Genomic DNA, 27155 nt, shown 5'->3' on the forward strand with positions numbered 1-27155 from the left:
CTCAATGCTCAGCATCACCGCACGGGGCAGGAGGATGAGGGGGAACCTCTGACACTCTGCACCCTTAAGGCAGCCCCCAGATTGTGGGAGAGTCAATGCGATCCTCCCACACCCCTCTCATATCCTCCCACACCCCACACATCCCCACCAGTGCTGCTCATTCACTATCCAAGCCCTGTGGTCCCTCTCTGACCTTGCACGGGGAAGGTTTCTGCATTGCTATGCATTATGATTTCACAATTAGAGACGCTCGTGTGTGGAAGTTGGAGGCGGAGGCTGTTGGACACATGCTCGGAGCCACTCGTTTTATTTCTATTCACATCTACGTACTTCGGCCCCTCGTTAAGGTGATTATAAGTCACAACGTCTCCATCCGCTCCTAAAACAGTTGGCTCTTAAATCTTCATCCCTCTGCATAGCGCTGCCCAACCTGCCCAGCTCCGCTTCCCCACGTCTGATTGCAGCGTTAATTGGATCGAGACTACAAGGGATTCCTTCAACCGAGAGTTTCTGGTGGATAAAGAGGGGAGGGGTTTTACTGCTGCTCCACTCCCAACACCCCACCCAGGTTGAGTTACAAGAACAGAAGGGCTCTTGGTGGAGCTCAGGGGCTGTTTCTCTCCTTGCTGTCCTTGCTGTGACCGTGTGCCTTTGGCGCTGCTCCTCTCTGCCTTCCTGTCATTGGGATTCCCAGCATCTCTGCTCCTTTTGGGAGCTCTTGGGGCCTTTCGGGCTATGGGCATCAATGGGGCTGAAGCTCAGAGCACTCAGTGTTGGCGGCACTGAGATGCTGCGCGCATCCCGGCTGCTCCTGCCCCGTTCTTTGTGCTCCTGACACGGAGCTGCAGCCCTGGAGCTGCCTGTGGCCCCTCTGGGGATCCCTCTGTCCATCCATCCACACAACTCAGTCCGTCTTTCCATTGTTCCAACAATCCCTTTTCCACACCCGGTGCCAAAGCCTCCCCACTCGCTCCCGCACGCGCCAGTATATTTAGCTGCCTCTGAGCCTCTACCTTTCCTTATATAGGAGAGGCCAAACGAATTTCGCACTCTCATTATTAATAGCCCTCGAGGAGCTCTTCGGAGGCTGCCAAAAATAGCAGCGCAGCGCACCCGGGGCAGCCACACGGAGGGGCGAACATTGCCGGGATGGGGAGCACCGCGGGGTCTCCGTGTGCCATGGGCTGACCCTGCATAGAGGTAGGGCCGGGAGGGGCCATGGGGTGGGCACAGCAGCGTCGCTGTGCGCTGTGATCCTACAGACCCCGGGTGGGTGATCCTACAAGAGGTCCCCACACCACTCGGGGGGTCCCCGTGCCCACCGCGTCCCACGTCCCCGTGGGGTCTGGGCCCTGGTGAGGGCTGCGGGCGCTGCGGGACAGCGGGGGGAGCCGAGAGGGAGATGCTCGTCGTCGGGGAGCTCCGCATCGTCGTCCCCTCCTCCGTCGGGGAGGGGGCTGTGCCCGGAGGGGCTTCTATTGAGCCCAGCGGTACCCGCAGCCCAGGCGAGGGCTGCCTTAAATCCCTCCCTCCCTCCTCCCTCCCCGGTGAGGGAACTTCTCCCGCTGTACCGGAGGATGCTGCAAAGCTCCTGCGGACGAGAGTCCTATGGCAAAGTCACGGCGTGAGGCTGGAGGGGACGCGGGGAACCGCTGCCAACGGAGCTCCACGCCGGGCACCTCCAGGGCAGTGAGTGCTGCGGAATAGGGGGGGTGGGCTCGGGGCGCTGCGGGGCTCCCCCCACCGCCGGCGTTTAACCTTCAGAGAGCGCTGCTGGAAGGAAGAACAGAGCGGGTGGGGATGCGGCTCCGCTGATGGCAGCGGGGTGGGCACAGCTCCGGCTGAGGGGGGTTCCCAAGTGTAGGGCAGGGGAAGGAAGGAGGGTGGTCCTGGTTGGGGTATCCCAATGGGTGTGTGATGCAGGGACACCCGGTGCAGTGGGATGCGATGGGATGGGATGGGATGGGAGGAGACGCCCAACTCTCAGTGCTGTGAAGCACCGTGGCTCTGTGTGCCCCAAAATGCTCCATGGCCAAAGATAAAGGTGAGGGACCCCCAGGTGGCACCGTGCCCACCCCCCAGTTGTTGTGGGGCTGAGCAGTGACATTTGCTGAGGCCACCAATGCCGGGCGCGTGGCTGGGGCACAGCGTGCAAAAAAGATGCTTCCTTTTATAGCCAGGCCGGGGCTGTTCGGTGCTGTGTGAGTGTGTGGGACACCACGGGCAGCCCCAGCACCCCCCCGTGCTGCTGCCCCCCCCCCCCCCCCATCAGCCCATTTGTTCTCATGCCTGGATCTGTGCAGGTGTGGATGTGGAGGCTTTGGGGTGAGCGCTGTGCTGGGTGCTGCTCTCCAAGGTCACCATAAGAGCCCGGCCGGGGGCTGCGGGGCTGAGCTGTGACACGGAGCCATGTGTGTCCCCAGGGCTGGGGGGACACCAGCACCGCAGTGCTGGGAGTTCTGCCTGGGGGCGATTTGGGGCCGATCTGTCCATGATGTGACAGCCCCGACCCCACACCCTGATGGTGGGGGTTCATCTGCGGGTTCACAGCTCCCATAACACTCCTGCAGCAAAGCTCAGGGCTGGAAGAGCCAAAGGGGTGAAGCAGGGACATCCCTGCAGCACGGCCAAAGGTGCCGTCAAAATACTTTTGGGGGCACTAAACTGACTCTCTGTCCTGTACCTTCCTGTGCCCCCCTGGCTGCACTGGGCCTGTCCTTGTGTTCCCACACAGCACCCCAGCTCTGGGATTAGGGATAGGAAGGTCATTGGGGTCACAGCACAGCCTGGCTGGTGTCACATTTGTCCCCCCCAGCACCATGGCTTTGCTGTGATCATACCATGCTGGGTCTGGTGGGCTCCCTCCACCCCTCGCTGTGGTCTCCAGCCCCAGAGACACCCACAAATCCCCCCCCATTGGGGGTGATGCCCCCATCCTGCTGTACCAGGAGGTGCTGTATGGGATGAGGGCTCCTGAATGCTCCCAACCCTGTGAAGGGAGGGTGTGGGTTGGTGCTGTGCCCCCAACCCTGACTGCAGTGCAGTGCAAACACTGTTGGCACCACCAGGTGCTGGGGGGGCTGCACTGTGAGCCAGCACAGCTGCAGGAAGGAAGGGGGCCTGGCAGACCTGGGGTGGGTTAATAATGAGTGGGGTTAATACATGCTGGGCTGCAGCTGGGTGCCATTGGGGTTGGTGTTGATTAGTGGAGATGGGGAAGGGATGGAGCACACCTGGCAGCTTGGAGGCTGTGCTATAAGGTCCCGTGGGCTGAGGCTGCCTCCAGGAGTAGCCCTGTGCCCTCTGCCTCTCCCTCCCAACCCTACATACTTCTTCATATGCCCATATGGAGTCGGCCGGCGTTATGGAATGTTAAGAAGTATGTATCCTTGGGCTGGGACCCCCCGTGTTGGGACCCCAACAGTTCCAGCAGCTCTGATGGACTTTGTGGAGCGATGGAGAGGTGCGTCCCTGGGGCTGGTAAAAAGGAACCAGATCAACTACAACTGGATTTGGTCCCCTTCAACCAGCTGCAGTGGGGCACGCAGTGGCACGAGGTGACAGGAGGCCTGGGGACACGGAGGGGTAAGGAGCCGGCAATGGGGCGGGGGGGAGGGGGATGGGAAGAAATGGGTCGGGAGGGGATGGGGGGGGAGGTTCTGGGGCTGCTGAGCAGAGGAGGGGGAGGAGCTGGAAACGTCCACCATTCCTCATCCAGAAGTGCAGAGCTTCACCACTGCCAGACCCCAATAAAGCAGCAGCCACATAAGGGGAAGCTCTGACCCCCCCCGGATCCATCCTGTCCTTGTGCTGCCCTGCCCCCCAACCCCCCCCCCTCCCCATCCCGTCACAGCGTGTGAACCGGCACAGTAAGGGTTAAACGCTGAGCTTGAAACTTGGCAGACACGAAAGTAAACAGGCGGATTTCCTGGAAATTCGCTTTCCGTACATCATCGCTGAGCCCTCCCCCCCCAATCCCCCCTTATAGCACAACACGGGACGGGGCGGGACGGTCACTCCTCATACCGGGGCTGTCCCAGGTCCGTGGGTGCGGTGTTAGAGGTTGCCGTGAGGATGTTACAGCCGGCAGGTATAAGGGGCAGCCGGGGGGGTGAATTGAGGCTGTGGGCTCCGAGCAACGCTTTGTCCTTTTCTCTTCCTCCTCAGTCGTGAATCCGATCATCAAAGCCGTCATCGGGAGCGGCGTCGCAACAGGTGAGGGCTGAGCAGCGCTATGGGACTTTATAGGGCATCCCCAACCCCTGCGGGCTCTGACAGCCCCGTCGGGTCGGGTTGGGAGGTTCGGGTTGTTAACGCGGCGCTGTCCCGGTGCAGGAGTGGCTCTCGTGGGCGTCCCGTTGACTATTTGGTCCTTGGGCTTCACGGCTGCCGGCATCACCGCGGGATCCATCGCGGCCAAGATGATGTCGGCTGCGGCCATCGCCAACGGCGGCGGAGTGGCTGCGGGCAGCGTCGTGGCCGTGCTGCAGTCGGTCGGTGAGTGGGGGGCGGTCGGGTTAACGACTCGGCTCTTTCAGCCTCGGGTTCGTTCACCAGGGATGGGAAGGGAGCTGTTTGGATAAGGGACAATGCGCTTTAGACGGTGTTGGTGTCCGAGCACCGAGAGGGGCGGCTGGGGGGGCTCACACCGGCCGCTCTGTGTCCCTATAGGAGCCGTCGGACTCTCTATTGGTGCCAAACTCGGCTTGGCCTCCGTGTTCGGGCCGGTCGGTGCGTTGATCGGTTCGAAAATCCCTTAAAGGATGGGTGGCAAAGGCCAGAAACGCCCGAGATACGGCACAGCTGCTACTGCGTCATCACACCCCCCCCCCATCCCCCCATCCCCCCAGCGATGAGCACTTGAGAGCAATAAAGACGCTGCAAAGGAGCCGACCTAGTGGCTGTGTGTGTCCTGGGGGGGGGGGGGAGGTCGGGGTTTGGGACATGTAGGGCATAAAGGAGATGGGAAAGATGGGCACACAACCTCGTTATCCACGGGTGGGGATGGGGCAGGAAACAACGCCGCACTCCGGGCTCGAGGTTAAAGGTTTTTAATCACTTTTTGCAGAATACAGATACGATTCCAACAAAAACTATTTCGAGGGGGGGGGGAAATCTCAGGAATTCACTTCTTAATACCATACATTGAACTCTATAAATTCTCAGATAAGAAAAAAAAAAGAAGTCTTTTATTCTTTTCATATAGATTACGATGCACTGGCGTCACCTATTTGAGTCTTTTGAAGTCAATGCTTTGCAGCCATATAGCACCTTTCATCACGGGGGCTGCAAAGCATCCTTACACAATTTAGCCTCATAATGCCCGAACGAGGTAGGAAAAGTCTGGCCAATTTACAGAGGGGTGCAACCGAGGTAACAGAGGAACAAAGGAGCACATGGGGGGGGGCATCACCCATATACAACAGCAGTGAGAGCACACCGGGCCTTGGGTTGTAGGGGGGAGAAGAGTGGTCCTACCGACCCCTGGACCAAAGGGAGGAGCCCCTCCTGATGCTCAGAGACCTTTCTGAGTGCTGGGTTTGTTGCCTTACAGATAAATTGGGAGTGAAGGGGTGAGGGGCTCCCCCAGCTGAGCACATCTGGGCACGTTGGAGGGGGGGCAGGTGGAGATTTGGTGTTTGATGCTTCGTGTAGCTGTGATAGATGCCCTCCTTAAGCTGCAAGTGACTCATAACCTCCAGCAGGGAACACATGGGGGTTCCACTGCCCCTTCACATCGCTTGGCTGGAGGCTGCAGCCAGAGAAACCCAGAGCCTTCCTTCACATCAGTCCTTATCACGCTGGCAGAGCAATTCCGATCATAACTGAGCTGCCTTCTGCACCTCGCAGTGACACTGAGCACCTCCAGGCTCCTCCACCTAATGGACACCACACTGAGCAGCTCTATGTGAGCACAGAATGAACAGCCCCTGAACTGCAATTCCCTACAGCAACACCCTGAGGGCTGCCCTCAGCCTCCTCCCCAGCCAACAGCCACAGCATCACCTCTGTGTGCTGCCACATCCACTGTGTCAGCAATGGGAGGCACCCACATGGAGGAAGACCCCCCCACCAGCACTGTTTCAACACAACATTTCTCTCCCTTAATAGATGACACTGATTAATACGCAGCGCTGCACGGCTGGCAGATGATTCAGCTCCCTCTGTATCCCTAACAACCTTATCTAAGCGCTCAGAGTTCCAGCACTGTGTCCCTTATCTATCTCCACACTTCACTCCCCTGTGCCCATAAAGGGATCAGTGTGTGGCTGTGAGTCTCAGCTCAGCATCCAGGAGGAGCTCAGTGAGGAATAGAAACCGAAAGCATTTAATCTGATCCTTGCACCACCCAACGGCGCCGCGTCCAACCCTGTCTGCCTCAAAGCCATGAAATAAAGGGGTTATTACAACTGCCTTCAGCCAGCCCCGCTTCCAGAGGGCAAATCCTTTCCATTCGAAGTACCTGGAAAAGTAAAAGCAACACACACACATACACATGGGTGGGCTGGGAGCACAGGGGGGGCTTCACATTTCACATCGTTTTCTGTATTAAAAGAAAATACATGAGTGAGAACTGTTACAGGGACGGGACTAGCGAGGACACAACGGCAACGGGCTACGTTCTGCTTTTATTTCTTTTGGTGTTAAATTACTTTCGTTACTGCTAAAAAAAAAATAATTAAAAAAAGAAAAACCCAACCGAAACAACCAACAAAACAACAACAACAAAAAAACCCCTTAGTTAAAGGCTGTTGATTTATCATCACTTGAAATTGTAGTGATAAGATCGAATTGCAGACTCTTGTTACTGAAGCCGGACCAGGCCTAGATAAAAACCATATGGTTCTCTTTATAAAACAGTTTGGGTTTCCAATGGATCTGTGGTCGCTACATCAGAAACACACAGCTATGGATGGAGGTACAGGCAGTGCCTGACAGTCCTGTCTCCTCTCAGCACAACATGGGAGCTCTGCAATGAGAGCCAAGAAAGACTTCCCACCATCACCCCTACATCTCTTTATGTATGTATGGCTGGGACAATGATGCTTGCAGGAGCCCTAGTTCTGTTGTTAGAAGTAATACTGTGACCTTTGGACAACACTGCACACACTGCAAAGGTGGGGGAGAGAAACAACAAGGCCCTCTGGGTTTGCCCTCTGAAATAACCCAAACCAGAGAGGGGAAAAGAGGAGAAAGGAAAGCTGCCTCGAGGGAAAAAATGAACGTCCACACACCTCAGTATTTGCTAGATTAGAATCGACAGGCTGCAGAGCTACTGCACCAGGAAAGGGATTCTCTGCACACAGCCCAGGACTGTCCCCTCCCACAATGAACCCCAAAGTGATCGCTCTCAAGTTTGACCCACATCACTCCTGCACAGCGCTGGGGAGAGCTGCTGCCCTGGGCTGAGAGCAAGGCTGGCACCGACCGACAGCAGCCACACAGGTCCCTGCAGCTGTGCCCACGGCCTCTGCCTCCCCAGCGTTTGATCCCGGCTTTAAAAAACATTATAAAAGCATATTGGTATTTATAACGGAAGTCGTCTGGTTGTCTCAATGTCACCATCTTCTCTCCTGTCCTCATGAAGACCTCCGAGGTCTCCACGTGTCCTTTGGCAGCAAGGACTGCCAGCCAGCAGGCTGAGAGGTCACATGAGCCGCAGCCTGGTACCATTATCATTATGGTAGATGTTCCACGACCATTTTCCTTTAAAAAAAAAAAAAATCAATTTTTTTTTTCTTTTTTTTTTTTCTTTTTTAAACCCTACACAGATAAAGGATTTCTGCACCACTCAAACAGGTTAGTTCAACTTGAGTTTGTTCAGAGCATTTAGCGCTGCCTGCCGCAGGACGGTGTTTCTCGCAGCCTATGGAGCTCGTCTCCTTCCAGTTCCAGTCTGTACATCCGCTGTGGTTCCAAATATGCCCGGAGGTGACACGATCTTGGCTTATTTAATACACATTTTTTTCCAAAAGCTGGACGTATTCACAGTTTGGTGCTTCTGCCGTATTCAAAGGAAAACAACCCACTTCGTTTAGTCTGATAACTCGATATCAGAGTCTTCTGATTTGACTTTGGCAAGTTCTTCGTGTACCTCCCTCACCATAAGAATGCGAGTTAACATGATGTCCAAAGTTCCTGGGTCTATTGGCAATGTGGAATACCACATGGGGCTGTTGGGGACACAGGAGCGCTCAGGCTGAAGGTAAAATACATCACTTCTTTGCTTCACGCTTTCAGAACTGTCAGTGCAAAAAGAAAACACGTTACAAAAGGCAGCTTTAAAAGCCTTAATCGTAAAACAGCAACTGAGAGCAACAAAGAAAATGGCAGTAATACTGAGGTTACAACACTGTGATTCAAGCAGTATAATTAAGTTCTTCAGCTATAGTATCATCCACACTGGACTCCAATAGCGGAGTCTCTCCATGACTGACAGATGTATCCGACATTTAATCTCTAAACAAAACAGCCCATCCCACTATTCCACAATTGCTGTGCACTTCAGGACAATGAATGCTTAAGGATCAGCAAAACTACATCCCAGCTTGCTTCTCCTGCTGCAGAACAGTGAGCACATCAGCTTGGCAGACTGACCATCAGACTGAGGGAGATATCCATGCTGGGAGGAAGGGCCAAAGGCCTCCAGAGCAAGAATCCCTCCTGCTTGGCCTTGGAGTGTTCACATTAAAACAGCAAAGTGAACTCTTACAGCAGCTTGTACCACTGCAGGGGCTCTGCAGGAGCTGATGTACCTTGAGAAGCATGAAAATATTTTCTCAGCCCAAGGACAGCTAACATCTAATGATATGCAAGTGAATACAAGAAAGATAAGGAGACAACAGAGTCAGGGCAGCTGTTTGGCATAGCCAAAGCTATGGGACTATATGCAGGAAGCTCATTAGGTGTAGTTTTGAGGCTGTGATTTATTTGAGTTTCAGCTGACAGTAATGAGATCCTGTTCCGTTCTGTTGGTGTATTTTCTGTGAGGAACTCCACGCCCCACCTGCTCACAGACCAACCTAAAGCTGACACCAAGAGGGAAAGACAAAACGATTTGTATCTGTGTCCTTGCTATACAGCCTCTAACTCCTAAATAAGAATTAATCTCGCATCTCAGCAAGCAAAATCCATCATCACTTTTGCCTAAATCACACTTTTCCTACCCTCTTTGACAAAGAACACCATGTCTGAGGTGAGTCCCTGCCTGAATTCCTGTTCCAATCTATGTGCAGATTAAAGACCAAGTTCTATCACTTACCACTTTGACAAGTAAAATTCATAAAGTCGCACTGGACACCTCAGGGGATTATCTGCATTTTCAGCCATTTCCACTGCTGTTGAAATCTCTTCATCTTCTCCACGTTTCCTTTTGCCTACAGACAATTTATCTGGACACACAAAAACGGTATCACTCGAGTTCAGTCAAGAGCAGCACATGAAAGCTCACACAGAGTCCTGTAGCCTAGCACCTGGGCTCTGCAACACCTCCAAGCACATTGCTTGAGCGATGGCCTGCTTCAAACAATTTCTCTTTAAGTCATCCCAGAGTGAAAGAATTTGAAGAAGTGCAGGATAACAGCAGAAACCAAACTACCCACAGCTCTGCTTACTCTGCGTTCTTTTCCCCTGCCCTTTTCAAATAAGGAGGAGATAACAAAAAACACAATCACAGAGATTTGAGCAATCATAAAGCATCCACTTACCTGATTCTACCTCTTGTTTTTGAAAGGGTGGGAAAAAACGTAAATATGTTGTCTTAGTATTATACTTCAGAGTCCGGGTCCGCCTCATGACGTGGGCAAAGGACAGCTTCAGGTGCTCACTGACATTCTTTAGTTGAAAGTATTTGGTGTTGAAGAATAGCAGTGTGTTCAGTAGAACTATGGGGGAATATGCACCCAGCTGTTTGCACTCCCACAAGTGTTCCTCTTCTATTCTTGAGAACATATAACCTAGAAACAATGCACAGAGAAAGAAGAAGTATTACCTTTACAGGCTGCTGGCAATCTAAGAGATCTTCCCCATCTTCCCAAAGCAATGGAACCCTCCTACACAAGCACAGTAGGATGTAGAGATGAGTAAAATTACATTGGCAAGTTCTGTCAGAGACGTGTTAAGTCCTCTTCCATCTAACCTTGTACATGAACAAACTGTGCATTAAAACAATGTCAGATCTATCATAGTTAACTGCAATATAAAACCAAGAGCACTGCATGCAAGAACATAGAGGGAGTGTGGAGAACCGAGCTGTGGAACAGCACCATCTTCCAACACCTGATCAATGAACAAAGGTATATAAGACATCAGCAGAATCTCACTGTACACAGCTACCTGTAAGTCAGTTTCAGATCCATCTGTGGAGCTGTCAAAACATCACTCATGTTTTGGTGGTAATCTCATAAAAGATCTTATGTACTCGTATCACTTGTGACCACCTTCATAAACTGCATGAATATCCTCTAAGAACAATAAATGATATCTGCAGAACTGGGGAACTCTTAATGTGGAAGAGACTGAGGTGAGAAGAACTCGGAGTCAAGGAGTTGAGACAAGACTCCAATGATTTCCTTATATGATCCTCTGATTTATCAGAAGTATTTCCAGTACTGATATGGAAATACTTCTGCAGCTCCACTCTGAGTAACTCATCTCAAATACTGCACACAATTCTGGCTGCCTGTATTCAAAAGGATCAGCTCAAACTTGAGAGAAGAGAACTAGCACATTGACTACAGGAATGGGAAGCCTTTAAAGGAGCTGAGAGATTGGTCAGAGGAGGGAAAGGTATCTTTAAGTGAAACCCATAACTGGTAGAAATAGACACACAATCCATGATTCTAGTCTACCACAAACATCTGCATGGTGGAAAGGGGAGACCAATGGGAATGTCTCAGATCACATCCATCTTCATGGCATTGAGAAAAATACTCATAACAAGGCTTTGTCATGCAGCTACACGAGATAAAATAATTGTCCTACCATTTGGAAGAATTGTAGGTTCCCAGATTTTCAAAAGTTTTGTAAGTTCAATCATAAACCTGGAATAGGGCTCGGTAAAAATGTTATCTATTCTACCATTCTCAAACAGGTACTACGAGAGAAAACAAAAGGAAGACATATAATTTATGAATACATAACATTGCAGAGATACAGGACATCAGATTCTTTACCCTTCCTATGTCTGAGTGTCTTATGGTCCAAAATGCCTTGCTGAAATCTTTAGTAAGACACCACATCAGATTTTCTGCATGGATTGGGATTTCCATGGTGTGAAATGAGAAATCTAGGCCAGAATTCTTTTTATTATTCTGAGCTCACCATCCTCAAGGCATTAAAATATTGACAAAGCAGCCCAACAAATTAGGCTGCTGAAATAGAGCTACTGAATGAGCATAGTGTCTTTGCCAGGTAATCTCTTCCATGTAAACCAGTATAATGGAAGAGTACTTTGCAGCTATTTTAGATCTACAACATTCAACCATAAATCAAACTCTTCTAAGGAGCCACAGGTTTCTACAATTCTTTCCTATATATGAAAGGGGTAAATACAGTCCCAAATGTAAAGACCTGTGTCAAGCCCTCCACGCCACATTCCTCCCAAGTAAGAAGAGGTTTGTTAACTCTGATCAAAAATCAAATTAGTAGAATGAGATTAAGGCACGTTATGAACGAAGCACAAAAAGATACATTCTCACCTCTACAAAAAACAAGCAGCTACTTGGGACTATGGGTATAAAGCCTAAAAAGCCACTAGAAGTTCATAATGTTCTCTGCAGTACCCAAATTCTGACTTACCTGCTGAATTCCAAGGCACAAGTATAAGATGCTGTCGGGATCATATTTTTCTCCATTCGGTCTCCGCACCTCTTGAATAAACTGGCACAGGCCAAAACTCAGCTCAGCAAAAGTGCACGAGAGAATGTCCTCCTTGAGCTTCACAGGACGAACTGTGGTAGAGAATGTGATTAAAGAAACATCTTTGAGATACTAAATCTTTACATTTAAATATTAGGGAGTTTGCTGAATCCAAGATATGGGTGCAGCAATGGTCATGTGTACTCGGGCTGACAACGCAGGGTTGGTAAATCCTTCATAGCTGGACTCAGGGGAATCTTGAGTGAGAAAAAGATCCTGAATATTTCCTAGCAGTTCTGGGCATGAGCTGAGCACAGAGTATTCGACTCCTTAAAGGGAAAAGGAATGAAGAGTTTATAGGGCTGTGAGATTCAGAAAACAAAGGAGCGCAGAGAATTGATCAAAGAATCTGCAGTGAAATTACTGCTTGGCCACTCCACATTGCTGAGCAACTGCCTGGGACTGAACAGGGAACCTTTCTATGGGGATTGATACTGTTTCCTGGAGCTGTTGGTAACTTTTGTTTTCTTAGCTACAAGAAAAGCCCATCACTCATGTGATTACTCTTCTAGTAGGAAACAGAATACAGCTGTTATTGTGTAGTGACAGAGGAGAAAGCAGAGCTCATTCTAAACAGCATTTTCCCTTTTGGGATCTTTCTTATATAAGCCCTGCCACACCTAGATCTATGCACTGTAGAAGCTTTTAATACTGCTTGTTCTCTTCCCCGCTGTCCTCAAAAAGCTCAGTTACAGAACTAAATCAAATTCTCTGCTGCACTCTGAAAACCTGCCCACAAAACACAGCGTGAGCATGTAAGACAGACTCGAGACCAGGGAAAAGGGGAGTCAGACACAGCCAAACCCTAGGAGTGCTGTGCTTTCATACAAAACTAAAACCCCAAAAACATCCATAATTAGAAAAACAGAAGTGACATTTATATTGTCATTATCTATCACTCCAGCGGGATGCAAGGAACAATTCATGCCTTTTAAAGGTAGTTTCAGGCAGAGTGTAGCACTGAATGGGTCGACTTCTGGAAGGTTTGTTTCCAGCAGTGACGCTCAGAAAGAACACTGTGCTGCACGGCTTTTTACAGCAAACACTGATGCTGACAAATACTTTGTGAATGTGTGAGCTCCAGATGAAAGGACAAGGCCAAGTCCGTGCAGTCAGCTTGTAACTGTGCTCTAGTAACAGCTTAGAAAGGACTTTGCAGCTGCACAAAATATCTGTTCTAGAAGTGAAGAATTAGTGCATGCAAATGCACTAAGGTAAGGTTAAAAGATCAACCAGTTATTTCTGTTTACCTGAAAACTTCAGGTCCCCTTGTTCCTCCTGTGCATTTTTCCATTGGACCCAGTTCTTCCAGGCATTTACCCCATACATATACTTTAGGGTCATCCCAGAAACAGAGCACCCCGGGTAGGAGCCCTGCATCAGATTGCGGGGCTCTACAGCAACTACAGACTTCTTTCGTCCCTATAGGAAAACAAACAAAGCAAAGCAAATAAAAGCTTAATGAGCACTTCATCTATGGATGCTTCACTTCACCTCCCATAAAGAGAGTGGTAAACTGACATGATAACAAAATGCTACTCCAGTGACAGAAGCTGAAGGTAGACATATGCATTTATTAACACGCAGAGGAGAAAATGTTTGTCATGAAGAACAGAAAAAAATACAGCATAACTAAATCAAATTCTCATTTCCACCCCGGATCAGTAGCTTCTTTTTACTCCCAAGGATTCCTCCAACATTATTACTGTAAATGCAAGGAATTAACATCCCAGAGGAGTTTCTTACCCGTCTTTTTGGCTGGGGGAAGCCATCTCTGTGCCTCCGTCTTGCTCGTGAACGTGAATGCAAACCCAGTCCCTTACTGAGAGGGTCAAATGAGTCTGAAGTGAAATCAACACCATTAAGAAATTAAATTATATGATTCCATAAGCCCAAGAAAAAGTGTCACATAAAACTATTAAGCACCCAGTAACTCCTGTATATTCAAACAGTAATTTCTGTCTGAATAAGTGGGCAATAAGTGTACTCAGAAGAGGAAAACAACCCCAACCCCAAGCAGTGGGTGCATTCATTCAGATGAACTGCTATTCTTTTGCACCACTGACATGGATTATACCTAGGAGCACAAAAATGATACACTGAAGGGAGTCAGGCAAGACTACCTGCTACTCTTGACAGTGGTTCTGTAAAATGCTGTCTATAAAGATGCCAAAAATATTTTAAAAACACTGGGATTTTTAGTAGAGCTGCTTTAAATATCTGGTTTAACTACACAAAAACATATATCCCCCCTTAAGTAGGCTGTGGCTACAACACTGACTCAAAGTTGGATGCATTTTTATACAATAATGCACTTTTCTTAGTGTTATACAGACCTGATGGAAAGTCTGCCTCCAGGTCCTGTTCCACTTCACCTTTGGAGACCTGCTTCGGTTCTGGTTCTGGTTCTGGCAGGGCATTGGATCGTAAGGCATAGTGATTTAACTCTTCTTCCCAGCTGTGTGGAGTGGACACTGCTTCTGATTCTAGATCTCCACTGTAAGTGCTACCTTGGTCTGTAAGAGAGCAATCAGATATACCACGTGCTATGGGAAAGGACAGATAAAGAGTTTGAAGAAAAGATATGTCTGGATCAAAGTCCATGTGCAAGAAGAAGTCAAACTGACCTTTCTCAAACATCTTGGGGTCCAGAAAAAGTTCATGCTCAGACGTTTGAGAGCCTTAGAAAAAGAAGGAAACTTTTATCTACAAATGATTTATGACTTACACAGCTAATAGAGAACAGCAAATGCCAAAAAATACATGTATTGGGTCACGGTGCTTCCACACAACACATCTTATCCTCACTACAGTTTTACTAACAGCTCTCTGCCAAGCTCACACTATTATGGGAGAAACACAAATGCAGAATTAACTCATGTTTGATTTTCTAACTATTTCCACCCCTCCATGTTTGTCACTGGGAGTCATCTGTAGGCAGATGCAGGGGTTGGTTAATTTCTTTTTAGCTTGCTCCACTTCTATTTCGTAGTTTGATCACTTTCCAACACATTTTAACCTGCATCACCCTTCAAGAATCCACTATAACAAGCCTGGTGTGAAAATATTCTTGTAAAACAGCTGCTCTGCCTTCTTGCTTTTGTCTCCTGCTAGTGCATGATGTACTGGTCTGATTACTACCACTAGCAACTTGTTACTGCCAACATAAGTTAAATCAGCACCTAGGATCAGGGAAAAGGAATGCAAAGACACTTAAAGCACTGCAGGCAACAGAGGCTATATACGCATTTCTCTACCTATTTACCACAGAGAGAGGACCTTTTTATCTCACTGCATTCAGTTTCCTTTTAAAAGCACCACATACCACCATGAGAGTGTGTTTTGTCTTTGTCCTCATCTTCTGCAATCATTTCTGCCATCTGAAGGAGATCTGCTTCAAATGGACTTATGGGAACCTTTTCTTTGATATCCTGAATTGTTTCAAGGATCTTATCAGCATTGTCCAAAGTAGTTGGGAAAAACATGGGAACGGGTACCTACACAGACAGGCAGAGATTATTAGAGATTGTTTGGGGATGAAAGGAAGCACCAAACACACAAGGGAGATTCTACTTATTTAATCTTTCTTACACACTCTTAGGACTACAGATAATTTTAAGCAACTCCAGGACAGAAAGTCCTTTTCATTTCTGCAATAACCCAACAAATTGTTGTTTTTATATAATGAAGCTTAACTCAGTGTAAAGTGATAAGGAATGAAATGGATTCATAGACTCCAAATACCACTCACATGTGTGATCAGAAAGCCCAGTGACATGGCTCTTGATCAGAACCCAAACTGTAAACCAGTTCTTCAGTGAACTTGAGCATAACTTACAGGTACTGGCATTCCAAGTGGAACTGGTGTGTACTGAGTGTAGAGGTGAAGGGGTACTGGCACAAACACTGGTACAGGAACAGGTACCACAATGATTTTGGGTTCAACTTCTTCTTCTTCTGTTACATTAAAAACAAAATAAAAATTGTTTGACCATATGATCATCATACACTTCAGAGTGCCCCTCAAAATCGTTTGGTGTTCCACTACTAGCGACTTCTGCTTGTAATTCAATGGGCACAGTACATCTTTGCTAACAGTCATCACACACTTTAGCACTGCTGGAACAAGCAGTGACTGAACAGTTTGGAAATAAGTAGTGTAGTGACCAAATACATGAATGGTGGAAGGGAAGGAAATAAATGCTAAGGTCTGCAGCCAAGTAAATGCTATTGCAGACATCTCACAGCTAACTAGAAGACCATAAGAGACTACTAAAAAATAACAGTCTGTTGCATAAATCATGCACTCTCAACTGCACTACAGACTTCTATAAAATGGGTTGTAGATTAAATACATACCTGTCTGGCATTCTTTATTTTGTGTATGAGGTTTGCATGACGTGGCCTTAGTCTGTGTGATTGGCTTGCACAACAATGCTTTGTTTTTTAGGAGCCTAGGTGGCTGTGAAGATGGCAGTTTTAGGGCATCTGTCTGAGTACTGGCCTGTTTGGAAAAATACAAATGAGAGCACAGTCAGTATTAGTTGAAGTAAGATATTGTAAGATTAATACTTGTCCTCTACTATGAAACACTGAATGATTTTAAATTGTCTTTGTTAATTAAATGTAAAAGCTATCATAAAATAGCTTGCTATTTGGTGTTTTTTTGCTGTAATCCATTTAGTGTTTTCTGGACTTTGCATCCATCTATTTTAGTGCAAAGCAAAAAACAGACCTTAGAGTATATTTGGTTTCTGTAGTCAAAAAACTTCTATAAACTTCTGATCTTAACATTCTACTGCTGATAAAAAAAGGACTTACATTGAGCTACTTCTGATAAAAATACTGGTTGTTATATATACACTCAAAACAACCTTAGTAAATCAATGAGAAATCACTGAGAAGGAATAGATGAAAACTGAACACAAATGTTGGCAGTATCAATTTCTAATTATACACAGAGTGACTTTTTATGCTTGTACTAATTTTGTGCTCTGCCAACAGTAATTTTCAGTCATGCGTTCATACAACACGATCTGTTTCATTATGAAAAAATCATACTCTAATCCATAAATTACCCCTCAGATAAAAGGGAGGATGCCAATTTCCCAGAAACAACAAGCTACATAGTAAAATCCTCCTATTTTTAAGAGAGCTCCAAGATGTACACCACATACCTCAAAGAGCCCAAGAACAGGAACTCTAGGAGTTAGTCATATGTAAGAAGTGACAGTCGTTCCCCATAGCTTCACTACCACACTACAAAGGAGTGGGGAAGAACAGCTGAGCTGCAAGAGCTTGGTAACTTCAGTCCCAGCAGCCCATGCTGGTTTATTTCTTCCCACAGCAGCCCTTCTGACATCACATCCCACCTCTGGCCATGAAAGTTAGCCTTCAGTACAGAAGCCATGCACAAAGTGCTTGAGAGCTACTGCCATCTCAAGAGCCACAGCCTGATAAGCCTTGCTAAGCCATCAAATCAATCCATTTATGGACACAAGAAAACTTTAATATCACACATTTATAAAAATGGATAAGGCATGTAGCTGCAAGCTGGATGAATTTTAAATGCCAATCACAACCAGGAAAAATAGTTATAAAATGAAGGTGCTAAATATTGGATACTTTACTTGTTATTGATACAATCTGGACGAAAGTGAGAAAAAGAGTCTCTTGTAAAACTTACATCTCCTATTATTTTTGCTGTCACGGTAGGGACTGCACCTGTGGAGAAAAAAAGCAACATTAGTCTTGTATGTTCCCTTTAAACCTTATTCCCCACTACAAGTGAACAGGTATATGTCATCATTTACACTTATGAAAAGGAAGGACAAGGCAGCAGCCCTCAGCAATGATGTAAAACATAGTGAAGAAGCTGCTGTCCTCGGTGGGAAAGACCCCTGAACAAATACAAATGTCCAGGAATAGAGATTTAAAAACAGAGAAATCATCTTCAACAGTCCTACCCTGTAAGACATTGTTGGAGTTAACCGTAGGCTGGGCTGCAGGGGTGCTTGCAAGGGACACCACATTTGCTATGACTGGGGTTGAGTCCTTCCTCAAAGAAGGTGGGCCTGATGAGGAAGCTGGTGCTGTAGAAGGGGGCGTTGCTGGATGGAATGAACAGAAGAAAACAGAAATAAGCAATACAATGATAGACATAATGGCATTTCTGAAACAATATCCACCCTCCGGATTTATTTCCAGATGAAAAAGCCTGCTTTATGAGGAGAGTGTGGCAAACTGGAGGGTCTCAGCTTAAATAGAAGGTGGATCCATAAGCAAACTTCAGCTTTTTCTCATTCACTGAAACTTTTCAAAAGTTTATCACAGTATGAAAGCACTTTTTGGTCTCTGATAGCATAGAGCAGCACTCGGGAGACAACAGAAGCGGATGCCCCACTGTGCTCAGAACCACCCTCAAGATCCTAACAAATAATGAATGAGGTGAATTTTACCAGACTTTTGCAGAGGAACCTTTAGGTTCTTACTCTTTGAAAGCATCATAATTGCATTTCATTACAAATACTGTTCTGAGCCACTTCATTACTACCAACCAAACATACTGATAAAAAGCAGGAACGTCACACAGTGTAATTATGGCCTGAAGGCATAAAGTTACTTATATGTTACTCTTAGTCAAAGAAAGCAACCCCCACCAAGGTAAGCAGGAGATGTGCACAGGGTTCAATATAGTATGGCCTGGTGCATACTATAAACTGTCAGTTAATATTCTTTATTGCTTAATGGGTACCTTACTGTTGCAGTCACCATCACTCTCTGGGAGAACATGCCCCTCTTTAGGATCAGTGCTATTTCTGCCCTTTGTTTCGCTTCCTCTTCCTGTCTTTGTGCGCCTTTCTTCCTTTCTTCCCTTTGCATTTCATTCCCTACAGAAACTCACAGTTCCTATTCCTGTGGGCTTCACTCCCACCCTCCTCCCCATTCCACCTGCTGAAATAATGAGCAAAAAAAGCAACTACAGCACACATTAAGCTCAGAATTGAGACTCAAAGAATCAGCACTTGACACAGGAAAAACAGGTCTGCAAACAACTACCGACAACACAGAAGCAGCAACTGTAAGTACATACACCAAAATGTATATTTACAACCACTAAATCTCAGCATTTCTCCATTGACTTTTCTTGCTAAATGAACATTAACATCCTCCTTTAGCTTTGTCTTATCAAGTACAGGAAGCTACGTATTCATTATGCCTTCGATAGATACCAGAACATTTCAGCCTATTAAAACAGGCTTTCCTTTTTAGGAAAGTAGATTAAAAGTAAGTGCTTATGTTTAATATTTAAAACCAAAACATAGGTTTGCTTTATGAACAACATCATTTTCTACCTATGGAGGTTTGAAACTGCCTTAAGTAAAAGATGTATCTTAAACTGAACCCATTCAATTACAGTGGGCAAGCAGCCCAATAGAGGGTCTTAAAAATTTCACTCCATTGAGTTTCCAAATAAACATTCCATCATTATCACACGCATTAAGAGGTAATGCTGGTCACATCCTGTTTTACCTGTGTTGTTTGAGGCTGGAGGGTCAGAAGGGTGTTGCTGCTTACAGAACATCAGAATGCAAAGCAGATTGCAAAAATGCTTCATCTCTCCTTGCCATTTCAGGGACTCGCTGAGTTTACCTTGTCTTTTACAGCCATCACACTTTTCCATCTGGGAGAACAGCGAGGGAGAAGTTAAACGTGTGTGTTAAAAGCAACAAAGCATGCATGCATACAAACCTCTTCGCAACATGCTCTGTATTTCAGAGAATATGAAGTTAAGATTTACCTGGTAAAACAGAACTGTGAATTTAGACATGCACTCTTCTGAACAGAATTCCTCCATTTTCGCCCCAAAGAGATTCTGGACCAGTTTGGGGGAAGTCTGCAAACAGTAACTGCACATTTTACAGTGGTTTCCCCAGCGCTTAGTCAAGTCATGTTTATAGAGCAGTTTACAACCTAAAAGAAGAAAAAACAGCAAAATAAAAACAGCAAAATAACAAGAGCATCCTCCAATATCAAAATGTGGTGTGCTTGGCATTTGTGGCTCTGGAATCATTTGTCAAATATGGCATTAAAATTAAAGTGTGAATGAAGTTCCATGTTTCTAAACCTAAAAATCCATTTTTCTAACCTAGTTGATTAGGTTTCCCTTAGTATCACAATTAGTTTTAAGGCAAGGCTCTTCTGACTTGATTTCTCTGAGATTCACTACAGAAATGCTTATCTATGCCTGCAATTCGCACTGTTTCCTTGATAATTTTCTCAGTTCTGCAATATTCACACAGTGCTGTTACATTCCTCCTCTTCTTATATTCCTCACAGCAGGTCTTCCCACAAAACTGGAACATTTTACCCTGCAACACAGTCAGAATGTTTTGGTTTCAATATTTCACAGCCACTTACTACATTTAAATAGTTAGTAAAATACTCAGCATATTTATACCCTCGAGAAATCAACAACAGACAGCACCAGCAAGTAAGTCCAAACAGATTTTCAGCAAAGGCAGCAGTATTTTCTGCAGTAAGCCCTCATCCATGTGCTTTGTCCAGGAATTAAAAAGATGATCTCTGGGATGAAGAGTCAGGAATGTGCTTATTTTGACAAGTAATGGTTTGGGTGTGGGGTTTTTGTTTTACAGTCGTTGTTTTGTTTTGGTTTTTTTGGTATTAATTTTGATAATAATTGAATTATAACAAAATCGGTTCCAAATTCCTCCACAGGAGATAACAGAAAACAGCAGAGCAGTACCAACAGATCATGGACACACAGGTTATAATGTTTGAGCCTTTTGATCGAGAAAGATAAGCTGGAGAAGTCCTGGTCTTTATTACCTTGAATTCAAGCAGTTCTGGCTTGGTCGCAAATAATCTGTTACAGTGCTGACACCAGAGTTTTACAACCTTGCGGGCAAAAGTGACTTGCTGGGACTGGGCAGCCAGCCTCTGTAGACCAGCTGCAGCTGAACTGCTCCCGGAGCTGGGAGATGCAGTGGAGGTGGTGCCACCTGCTGATACCGTTGTCCCCGAGGGAATGCTTACGATGACTTGACCTTGCGACAGGGGTACGACTGAGTTCACTCCTGCAGGTTTGTTGAACAAATTCTGCAGGAGAGCAAAAAACAGCCTTGTTTTACAGTTGTGGATTTTACCCAACACCCCAGATATTTATATCATCAAGTTATTATTCTATTAATTGAGCTAAGAAAATAACACACCTGAAAAGCTACCACACAGTTGTAGCTGCAGAAATTGCGTACGCTCCCATCTGACATAGCCAAGTGATACTGAGGGTTGGCTGAAGTTTTACAGCTGTTGCACTGAACTTGAACACCTGAGAGTGAAACAGAGAAGAAAAAAGTGATTTATGCAACACCGAGTCCCACTGCAGATAGTTTTGCACTGTGCATACAAAACCAGAGACTCTGAATGACAAGACAAAGTACACACTAAAGCACAAGACAAAGTTTCTTCAGGTTCAGAAGCAGACACTACAGCTGCAGTGCCCTTTGTTTGCCAGATCCTTTAATTAATCTCCCAGTACCCCTAGCAACCTAGGGTCCTCCCCACCCCCACTCCCTGGCCTTCACTTACACCAGTAAAATACATTAAGGTTTGTTATCATCTTTAAGATCTCTACAAACAAAGCTGAAATAGCTACACTGTCACTGCTAGGTTTATTTATGTTACAAAATCCTTAGGTTCTCATCTCAGCACCTTCCCTTAAAACAAACAAACACCACTTTCTACACCCCACTCCCCAGAAAAGAATGTCTGCCTTAACTTTCAAGACCAATTAAGTTTGGATATAAGCAATGTGATATTATGTTTTTAGCAGAATAAAGGAATAAAGTTACCTGACGAAGTAACCATTTTTACTCTATACGCTGACAAGCAGTTAACAGAGCATAACAGTTCAGTCTTTCCCGAGTTATTTGTGCTCTCTATCATCTCAGCTGAAGATCTCAAGGATTTACACAGTGCACAAGGAGTAATTTTAGCAGACTTCTGTGGAAACAGTAAAATTGGTCACGCATCTGAAGCTTAGTATTTTTAATAATGAAGTACCATTAAAATCAAAATAGTAAAAAAAAAAAAAAAATTAAAAGCGACAATTAAAATGATCAACTAATTACCACTTTTCCTATCCACTTAGTTCAAATGCTACCATTTTCACAGCTGAAATGAGTCAAAAATGAAGAGCTCTCTCATGTTTTCCTGTTATTTATGGTACCCACAGCCCTAAAGCTGCAGAGCATTCCTGAGACACCGTGTTTAGAAGGCAACAATTTCAGTGTCAGAAAGGACGTGTTGCAGTGCGAGATACTCTACAGTTAAACTGCTCTTGATTTTTAAGGATTATCAGACAGCTCATGAGAAACTGCACCATGGTTGTCACAGCACAGGGAATGCTCAAAGCAACCCCAAAGGCTGACTGAAGGGCCATCACCTAATAAACCAAAATCTACCAGAGATGTTCTTGTAACGCCGTGTCAAAATATACCTGCTTGTACAGCGTCACACACGTTGAACTGCAAAACTTTCTTGACTGTCCCTCTATCTGCAGCATGCGACACTGCCCAGACCCACTGTAGCAGTAACCTCCACAGTTCTCACAGCAGTTCATGGTCAGGTTATTAGCAGAGCGGAACTTGGAGAAGCAGGCATCACTGCAGAGCTTGTGTACAACGTTCTGGTAATTCACTTCATGTCTGATCTGAAAGAGAAGAAAAGATATGAACAAGAACCGAAAGAAAATGCAAGTTCATCTCTCAGATAGCAAGTTCCCCAGTTTAAAGGAAACTTAAATGGAAAAGAAGTTTGCCATTACCACTGCATTCTTCTGGCACATGCTGCACTTGGTTGAAATGCTGTTAGTGTGAATAGTGATAATAGGTTTCCTTTTCATTTCATACGTAGAAAGACACGACTGGCTGCAGAAATCCTTACTGAAATTTGTGTTGTCAAACTGGGCAGTGATCACATCCTTTGGATTTAGAATTTCTCTACAGGAGGAAAGAAAGAAAAACAAGCAAAGAGATAAACACTGGTTTCATGGCAACTCACTCTCCTTTCCACTTTTGCAAATGAAATATTTTCTGTAAGATGGTGGATTTATTTAATTCAGAGATATTCTTTTTGCTGATCTGAGTACCTGTCTTCATTTTTCTTTTCCTATTAGTAAAGCAGTTGGATGCAATTCTCAAGTAAATACACTGTGGAACATTTTGTACCCTGTCTTAAGAGTGGCCGACAAAGACATCAGGTTGTATAATTAATCCTTTCAAACGGAACTGGGAAAAGGTTTTGCACAGTATGTACTAAAAAAAATGTAAAAAGCAGGGCATGTGGATTCATTCCCTTTAACCACGAAAGCATCAATAATAATGGAACAAGGCAAAAAAGGGGAAAAAACAAAAGGTGAGGATTTCTAATTCCCATTTAGTTGTGCCCCAAATGGTCTGACTATTATTTTCCTCCTTAATCTCCAGTCTACTGTTCTGTCGTTGGATTTAAAACTATTTCAGCCTCCCTTTTGAAACTGTCATTCATAGAACATTTTCAAAGACTATAAGTCCACAAATTGGGAAGAAATCCTTATACTCCTTTTCTTGGATGGAGGGATGCCTCCTTCTTTCTTGTCTTTTCCGATATAAAACACTTTCCAACTTAATAAATACAAATTACAGCCAAGACTGCTACACTTTGTTACAAGGTTGTTTCACACTGAGAGAGCAAGAAAGAGGAATAATTAACTGAAGTCTCAAGTTGAAGTTCAGTTGACCTTGTAAAACAGGAAGCAATAAATCTATTGTTGAAGAAATGGTGCACGAACAAAGCAGCATTCACTTCGCAAAGTAACTTTCATAACTACAAATAATTCATATGAATTGCTGTCCTCTGTAAAGAGACCCCAGAACAATCAGTCTGTACAGTTATTTACTCGCCTCAACCTCCTGAATAGTAATTTGACAGCTCAAAGAGCTGGCCACAGACATGTCCTTCTGCTAATAACACAAATTAAAACAGAATATGAAGAACTGAAATGTTTCTTAAAGCTTAAGATTCACCCTGGTGTTTCCAGCAGGATGATGGAAAATGCAGATCTTCCATCCCAAAGACTTTTCTTTTAATGAAGCAGGCTCTAGGCCCAGGCAGAAAGCAACTGATTGAATACTGAAGCCCCAGCTATTTGAAACACTCAATTCTTGTTAGCTGTTTGGAGAGCACAATGACATTTCAGACCAGGAGGGAAGTGGAGCATCTTTACAAACACAGGTAGCATGTGGTTCTTTTAAATGGAAAAAATACAAAAGGTCCACCTCACAACAGAGGCTTTTAAATATGTCTGTGTGCAAAACACAATTAACTAAATGGAACTGAAAGTAGACAGACCAATTAACAAATAACACCATCAGCCACCAAACATGGAAGAGAAGCTTAAAGTGGGCACTACAGAACAGCATGTTGTACAAGATGAAAACTGAAACCTTCTCATTATCTGCTTGAGTAACAATTATTCTCAAACAATTTAAAACGCTGTCCTACTTCGAGCAGCTCGAGCAGGTTTTCTTGGTAGAAGCTGGTGGGCGACAAGCTGGAACAGTGTATCCAGTGAGGCACAGTGTGGAGCAGAAGAGCTGGGTAGAGCCTTTCCTCTGGTATGCAGTTTGCCCCTTCTGGAGGATTTTTTTACAGCCAGAACAGGAAACCCGAACAGCTGTGCCTGGAACTGAAGGAAGCATTTTACTCATGCCAGAAGATGCCACAGCAGGCTGGAAACCTGATGACAGCTGTGGAGCTAAAATTAAAGAATAAAAGAGAGAGAAAACAGAGTAGCTGTTAAGATACGTATTACACATAACTTCCTTTTGCACAGGGGGCAAGCATAAAGCTTATGGCTTCATTGGGATCACCAGGGTCTAAGGGAGAACTAAACAGCAGAGGAACTCTCTATAATCCATGCCCTGTGCTGGTTTTCTGCAGAGTAGATTGTTTCAACTGCTCTTAAGAATGAGAATGCACTTTTAACATTGTTTTCACATTCAGTTCTCCCTTGCCTCAAACACACAACTATTTTTCAGCCTGTGATTTTCATCATCTCTAAGACAGAACAAGCTGTTTTGTTTTATTTTTTTTACTACTGTGGTTAAACATAGCCAATAGAACTTATTCTCACAGACTAAACTGCAAGGCTATTTGCTGAGGTGATGCATTTTATAGATTCAAATAAAGTTAAGTCTTGCCTGCTCCTTACCAAGAGGACTGCCGCTGACTGAAAACACAGCACTGATTTTCAGCTCCCCTTCCTGAGTTTTTGGCTGCTGGCCGTACTCCTAAAACAAAAGGAAAGGAAAAGGAGAACAAATACACACATGTAATAACAGGTTGCATGATTTCCATTCTTTTATAGTGCTGCATTGAATCTTAAAGCCCAGGAAGGTAACAAAGAACCTCTTCAGCCTGTGCCAAAGACCAGGCTCACAGCTGCTGCCATACAAGTACCACACAAAGAACCCACCCAGAGCTTCATAGCGAAGTGTACAACTGGGAGCATCGTGCAGAAGCATCATGCTTGCTGCCTTCCCTTTCCCACCTGTATCCCAATGTACCATAGAATTCAGCATCAACATGTTAAGATAAATATTCGCATTCCATTTACACAAACTTTCCAACCAGAAATGCGCTGCAGTCATTACCCTTTCTCTTGGAAATAAGCTCTATTTTCCAATTCATAGATGATAATAACAGAACAGAAACTGAGCCCTAGCTGGTCAGAAGTGTTCTGTGCTTAACTTGAGGAGCCCGAGGTGAAGTTTTACAGCACGTTAAGTAATTTTAAGCTGGGAAAACCATGTTTTGCCCCATCCTGAACCAGGATCTGATTGCGGGATGACAAATCAAAAACCAACAAACCCTCCTTTTATTGTAATCTTCAATTTTTCTTAGTCAGCTTAGCTCCACAAAGCAGTGGTGTGAAGCTGGCAGCAGGCAGACCATTGCAATCCACTCTTTGACTTCAACACAAGGGGAATAAGCTTGCATTTTGTACAGGATGAGAAAATCCCTGCAGACAGTTGCTTGTGGAATAGCTGGCATTCTACAAATCACTAGCTGACCTCACAGCAGCTATTCAGACTCTGACACCATGCCTCTTGCCCATGCTTTTCCTAGAAATTCAAACCGTAAAGCAGCTTGTAACACTCAACATGTGAATCTTAATAGGCTGAAAAGAATAATCTCTTGGAGCCACGGGGATGATAAGATTTAACCTACTTACAGTCATTTGAGAATAGCGAGGCCATGATGTCATATTATGACTGAGCTAAATTAACAGTTGCTGTCTGACTGCAAGGTAAGGCAATCCAAAATCACTGGGCAAAAATAAGCTCTCGCTTTCCAGCAGCAGCAAACTGCTCCCTCAGCTTAATCCACCTCCAAAGAATCACACCCTGCCATATGCACAGGGTAACTTAAGGCTCCCATAGCAAAATCACAATGACAACCAAACCATTTCTCAACAGGTTTCCCAGGAGAACACCCAGCAGTGTTATCTCACCACCTGAACGAGCAGACAAGCATTCACATTGCAATGAAGGGAGGTTTTAAGCTGTGTATGAGCACGCCATGATGATGGGTTTTGAAGTACCATATTTGCTTTTGTTTTATTACGATTTAAAAACTAGTTATTAACAGGAATGTGTATTTTTAAGCATTTAAAATCAATACTAGGAATAGAGATTGAAGCAAATCCCAACACCAGCTCTGCAAGATGAAGCACAGTTTCATGGCAGCGTAACTATTGGAAGCAGAGAACTTCCAGCTCCAACTCCCCATTACAGCAAGGAATATCTTCTCTTTCAGAATGCACAGGAAAAAGAGATTTAAAGCAAACCAAAATGAACCGTCATCAGTTCTCACGCTTTTCCAGTATCAGACAAAGTTGATCATTACAGATTTTTACCCCAGGAATTAATATTTTGATCAATAAGATACTTCAAATTGCTTAGGTCTTCAAATTTCCTCGCTCATATAATCTTTGATAACCAAAGCATCTTGCACTACGTCCCACACAAACCCATACAGCCGGTGCCATTTGGGGATGACAAAAGAAGAAAGAAATCTAACTAATCTACACATGGTTAGATATTAATCTCCAAGAACAGAACAAATCAGAAGGGCGGTGAAATCTAAAGAGTTTCAAATATTCAGTGAACGTC

General features: G+C 45.2%; 2 protein-coding genes across 9 annotated transcripts in view; one reads left to right on the plus strand and one right to left on the minus strand.

Annotated features, from left to right (window-relative positions):
- The first annotated feature begins 1593 nt into the window (after positions 1–1593).
- LOC107323845 (interferon alpha-inducible protein 27-like protein 2A) lies at positions 1594–4888 on the plus strand. Of its 2 annotated transcripts, XM_015883276.1 has the most exons (5): positions 1594–1689; positions 3531–3585; positions 4168–4215; positions 4336–4497; positions 4672–4888. In XM_015883276.1, exons 1-5 carry the CDS (start codon positions 1609–1611, stop codon positions 4758–4760), a joined length of 435 nt encoding a protein of 144 aa, XP_015738762.1. In that variant the 5' UTR covers positions 1594–1608; the 3' UTR covers positions 4761–4888. The 2 variants fall into 2 exon arrangements, with proteins under 2 accessions (XP_015738762.1, XP_015738763.1); XM_015883277.1 differs by lacking the exons at positions 1594–1689; positions 3531–3585 and adding an exon at positions 3954–4090.
- Positions 4889–5035: 147 nt separating this feature from the next.
- Positions 5036–27155, minus strand: part of LOC107323816 (zinc finger MYM-type protein 4-like) — a 32189-nt gene continuing 10069 nt past the window's right edge. For 4 of the 7 annotated variants that reach the window (XM_015883222.2, XM_015883223.2, XM_015883218.2 and 1 more), the window contains 24 exons: positions 25193–25271; positions 24484–24736; positions 22766–22940; positions 22439–22651; positions 21792–21942; positions 21153–21268; positions 20770–21039; positions 20143–20291; positions 19721–19895; positions 19453–19603; positions 17886–18029; positions 17606–17643; positions 16279–16423; positions 15758–15879; positions 15245–15416; positions 14547–14600; positions 14256–14435; positions 13666–13760; positions 13170–13341; positions 11800–11951; positions 10984–11095; positions 9708–9956; positions 9263–9392; positions 5036–8243 (listed from right to left, as the gene is read on the minus strand). In XM_015883222.2, coding sequence (XP_015738708.1) covers positions 8036–8243; positions 9263–9392; positions 9708–9956; positions 10984–11095; positions 11800–11951; positions 13170–13341; positions 13666–13760; positions 14256–14435; positions 14547–14600; positions 15245–15416; positions 15758–15879; positions 16279–16423; positions 17606–17643; positions 17886–18029; positions 19453–19603; positions 19721–19895; positions 20143–20291; positions 20770–21039; positions 21153–21268; positions 21792–21942; positions 22439–22651; positions 22766–22940; positions 24484–24736; positions 25193–25271 — 3705 coding nt within the window. In that variant the 3' untranslated portion in view covers positions 5036–8035. The remainder of the gene's footprint in view (positions 8244–9262; positions 9393–9707; positions 9957–10983; positions 11096–11799; positions 11952–13169; positions 13342–13665; positions 13761–14255; positions 14436–14546; positions 14601–15244; positions 15417–15757; positions 15880–16278; positions 16424–17605; positions 17644–17885; positions 18030–19452; positions 19604–19720; positions 19896–20142; positions 20292–20769; positions 21040–21152; positions 21269–21791; positions 21943–22438; positions 22652–22765; positions 22941–24483; positions 24737–25192; positions 25272–27155) is intronic. The other 3 variants (XM_015883219.2, XM_015883220.2, XR_001559349.2) reach the window with 3 other exon arrangements.

This window comes from Coturnix japonica, chromosome 23 (assembly GCF_001577835.2).
Source record: "Coturnix japonica isolate 7356 chromosome 23, Coturnix japonica 2.1, whole genome shotgun sequence".
Taxonomy (NCBI): domain Eukaryota; kingdom Metazoa; phylum Chordata; class Aves; order Galliformes; family Phasianidae; genus Coturnix; species Coturnix japonica.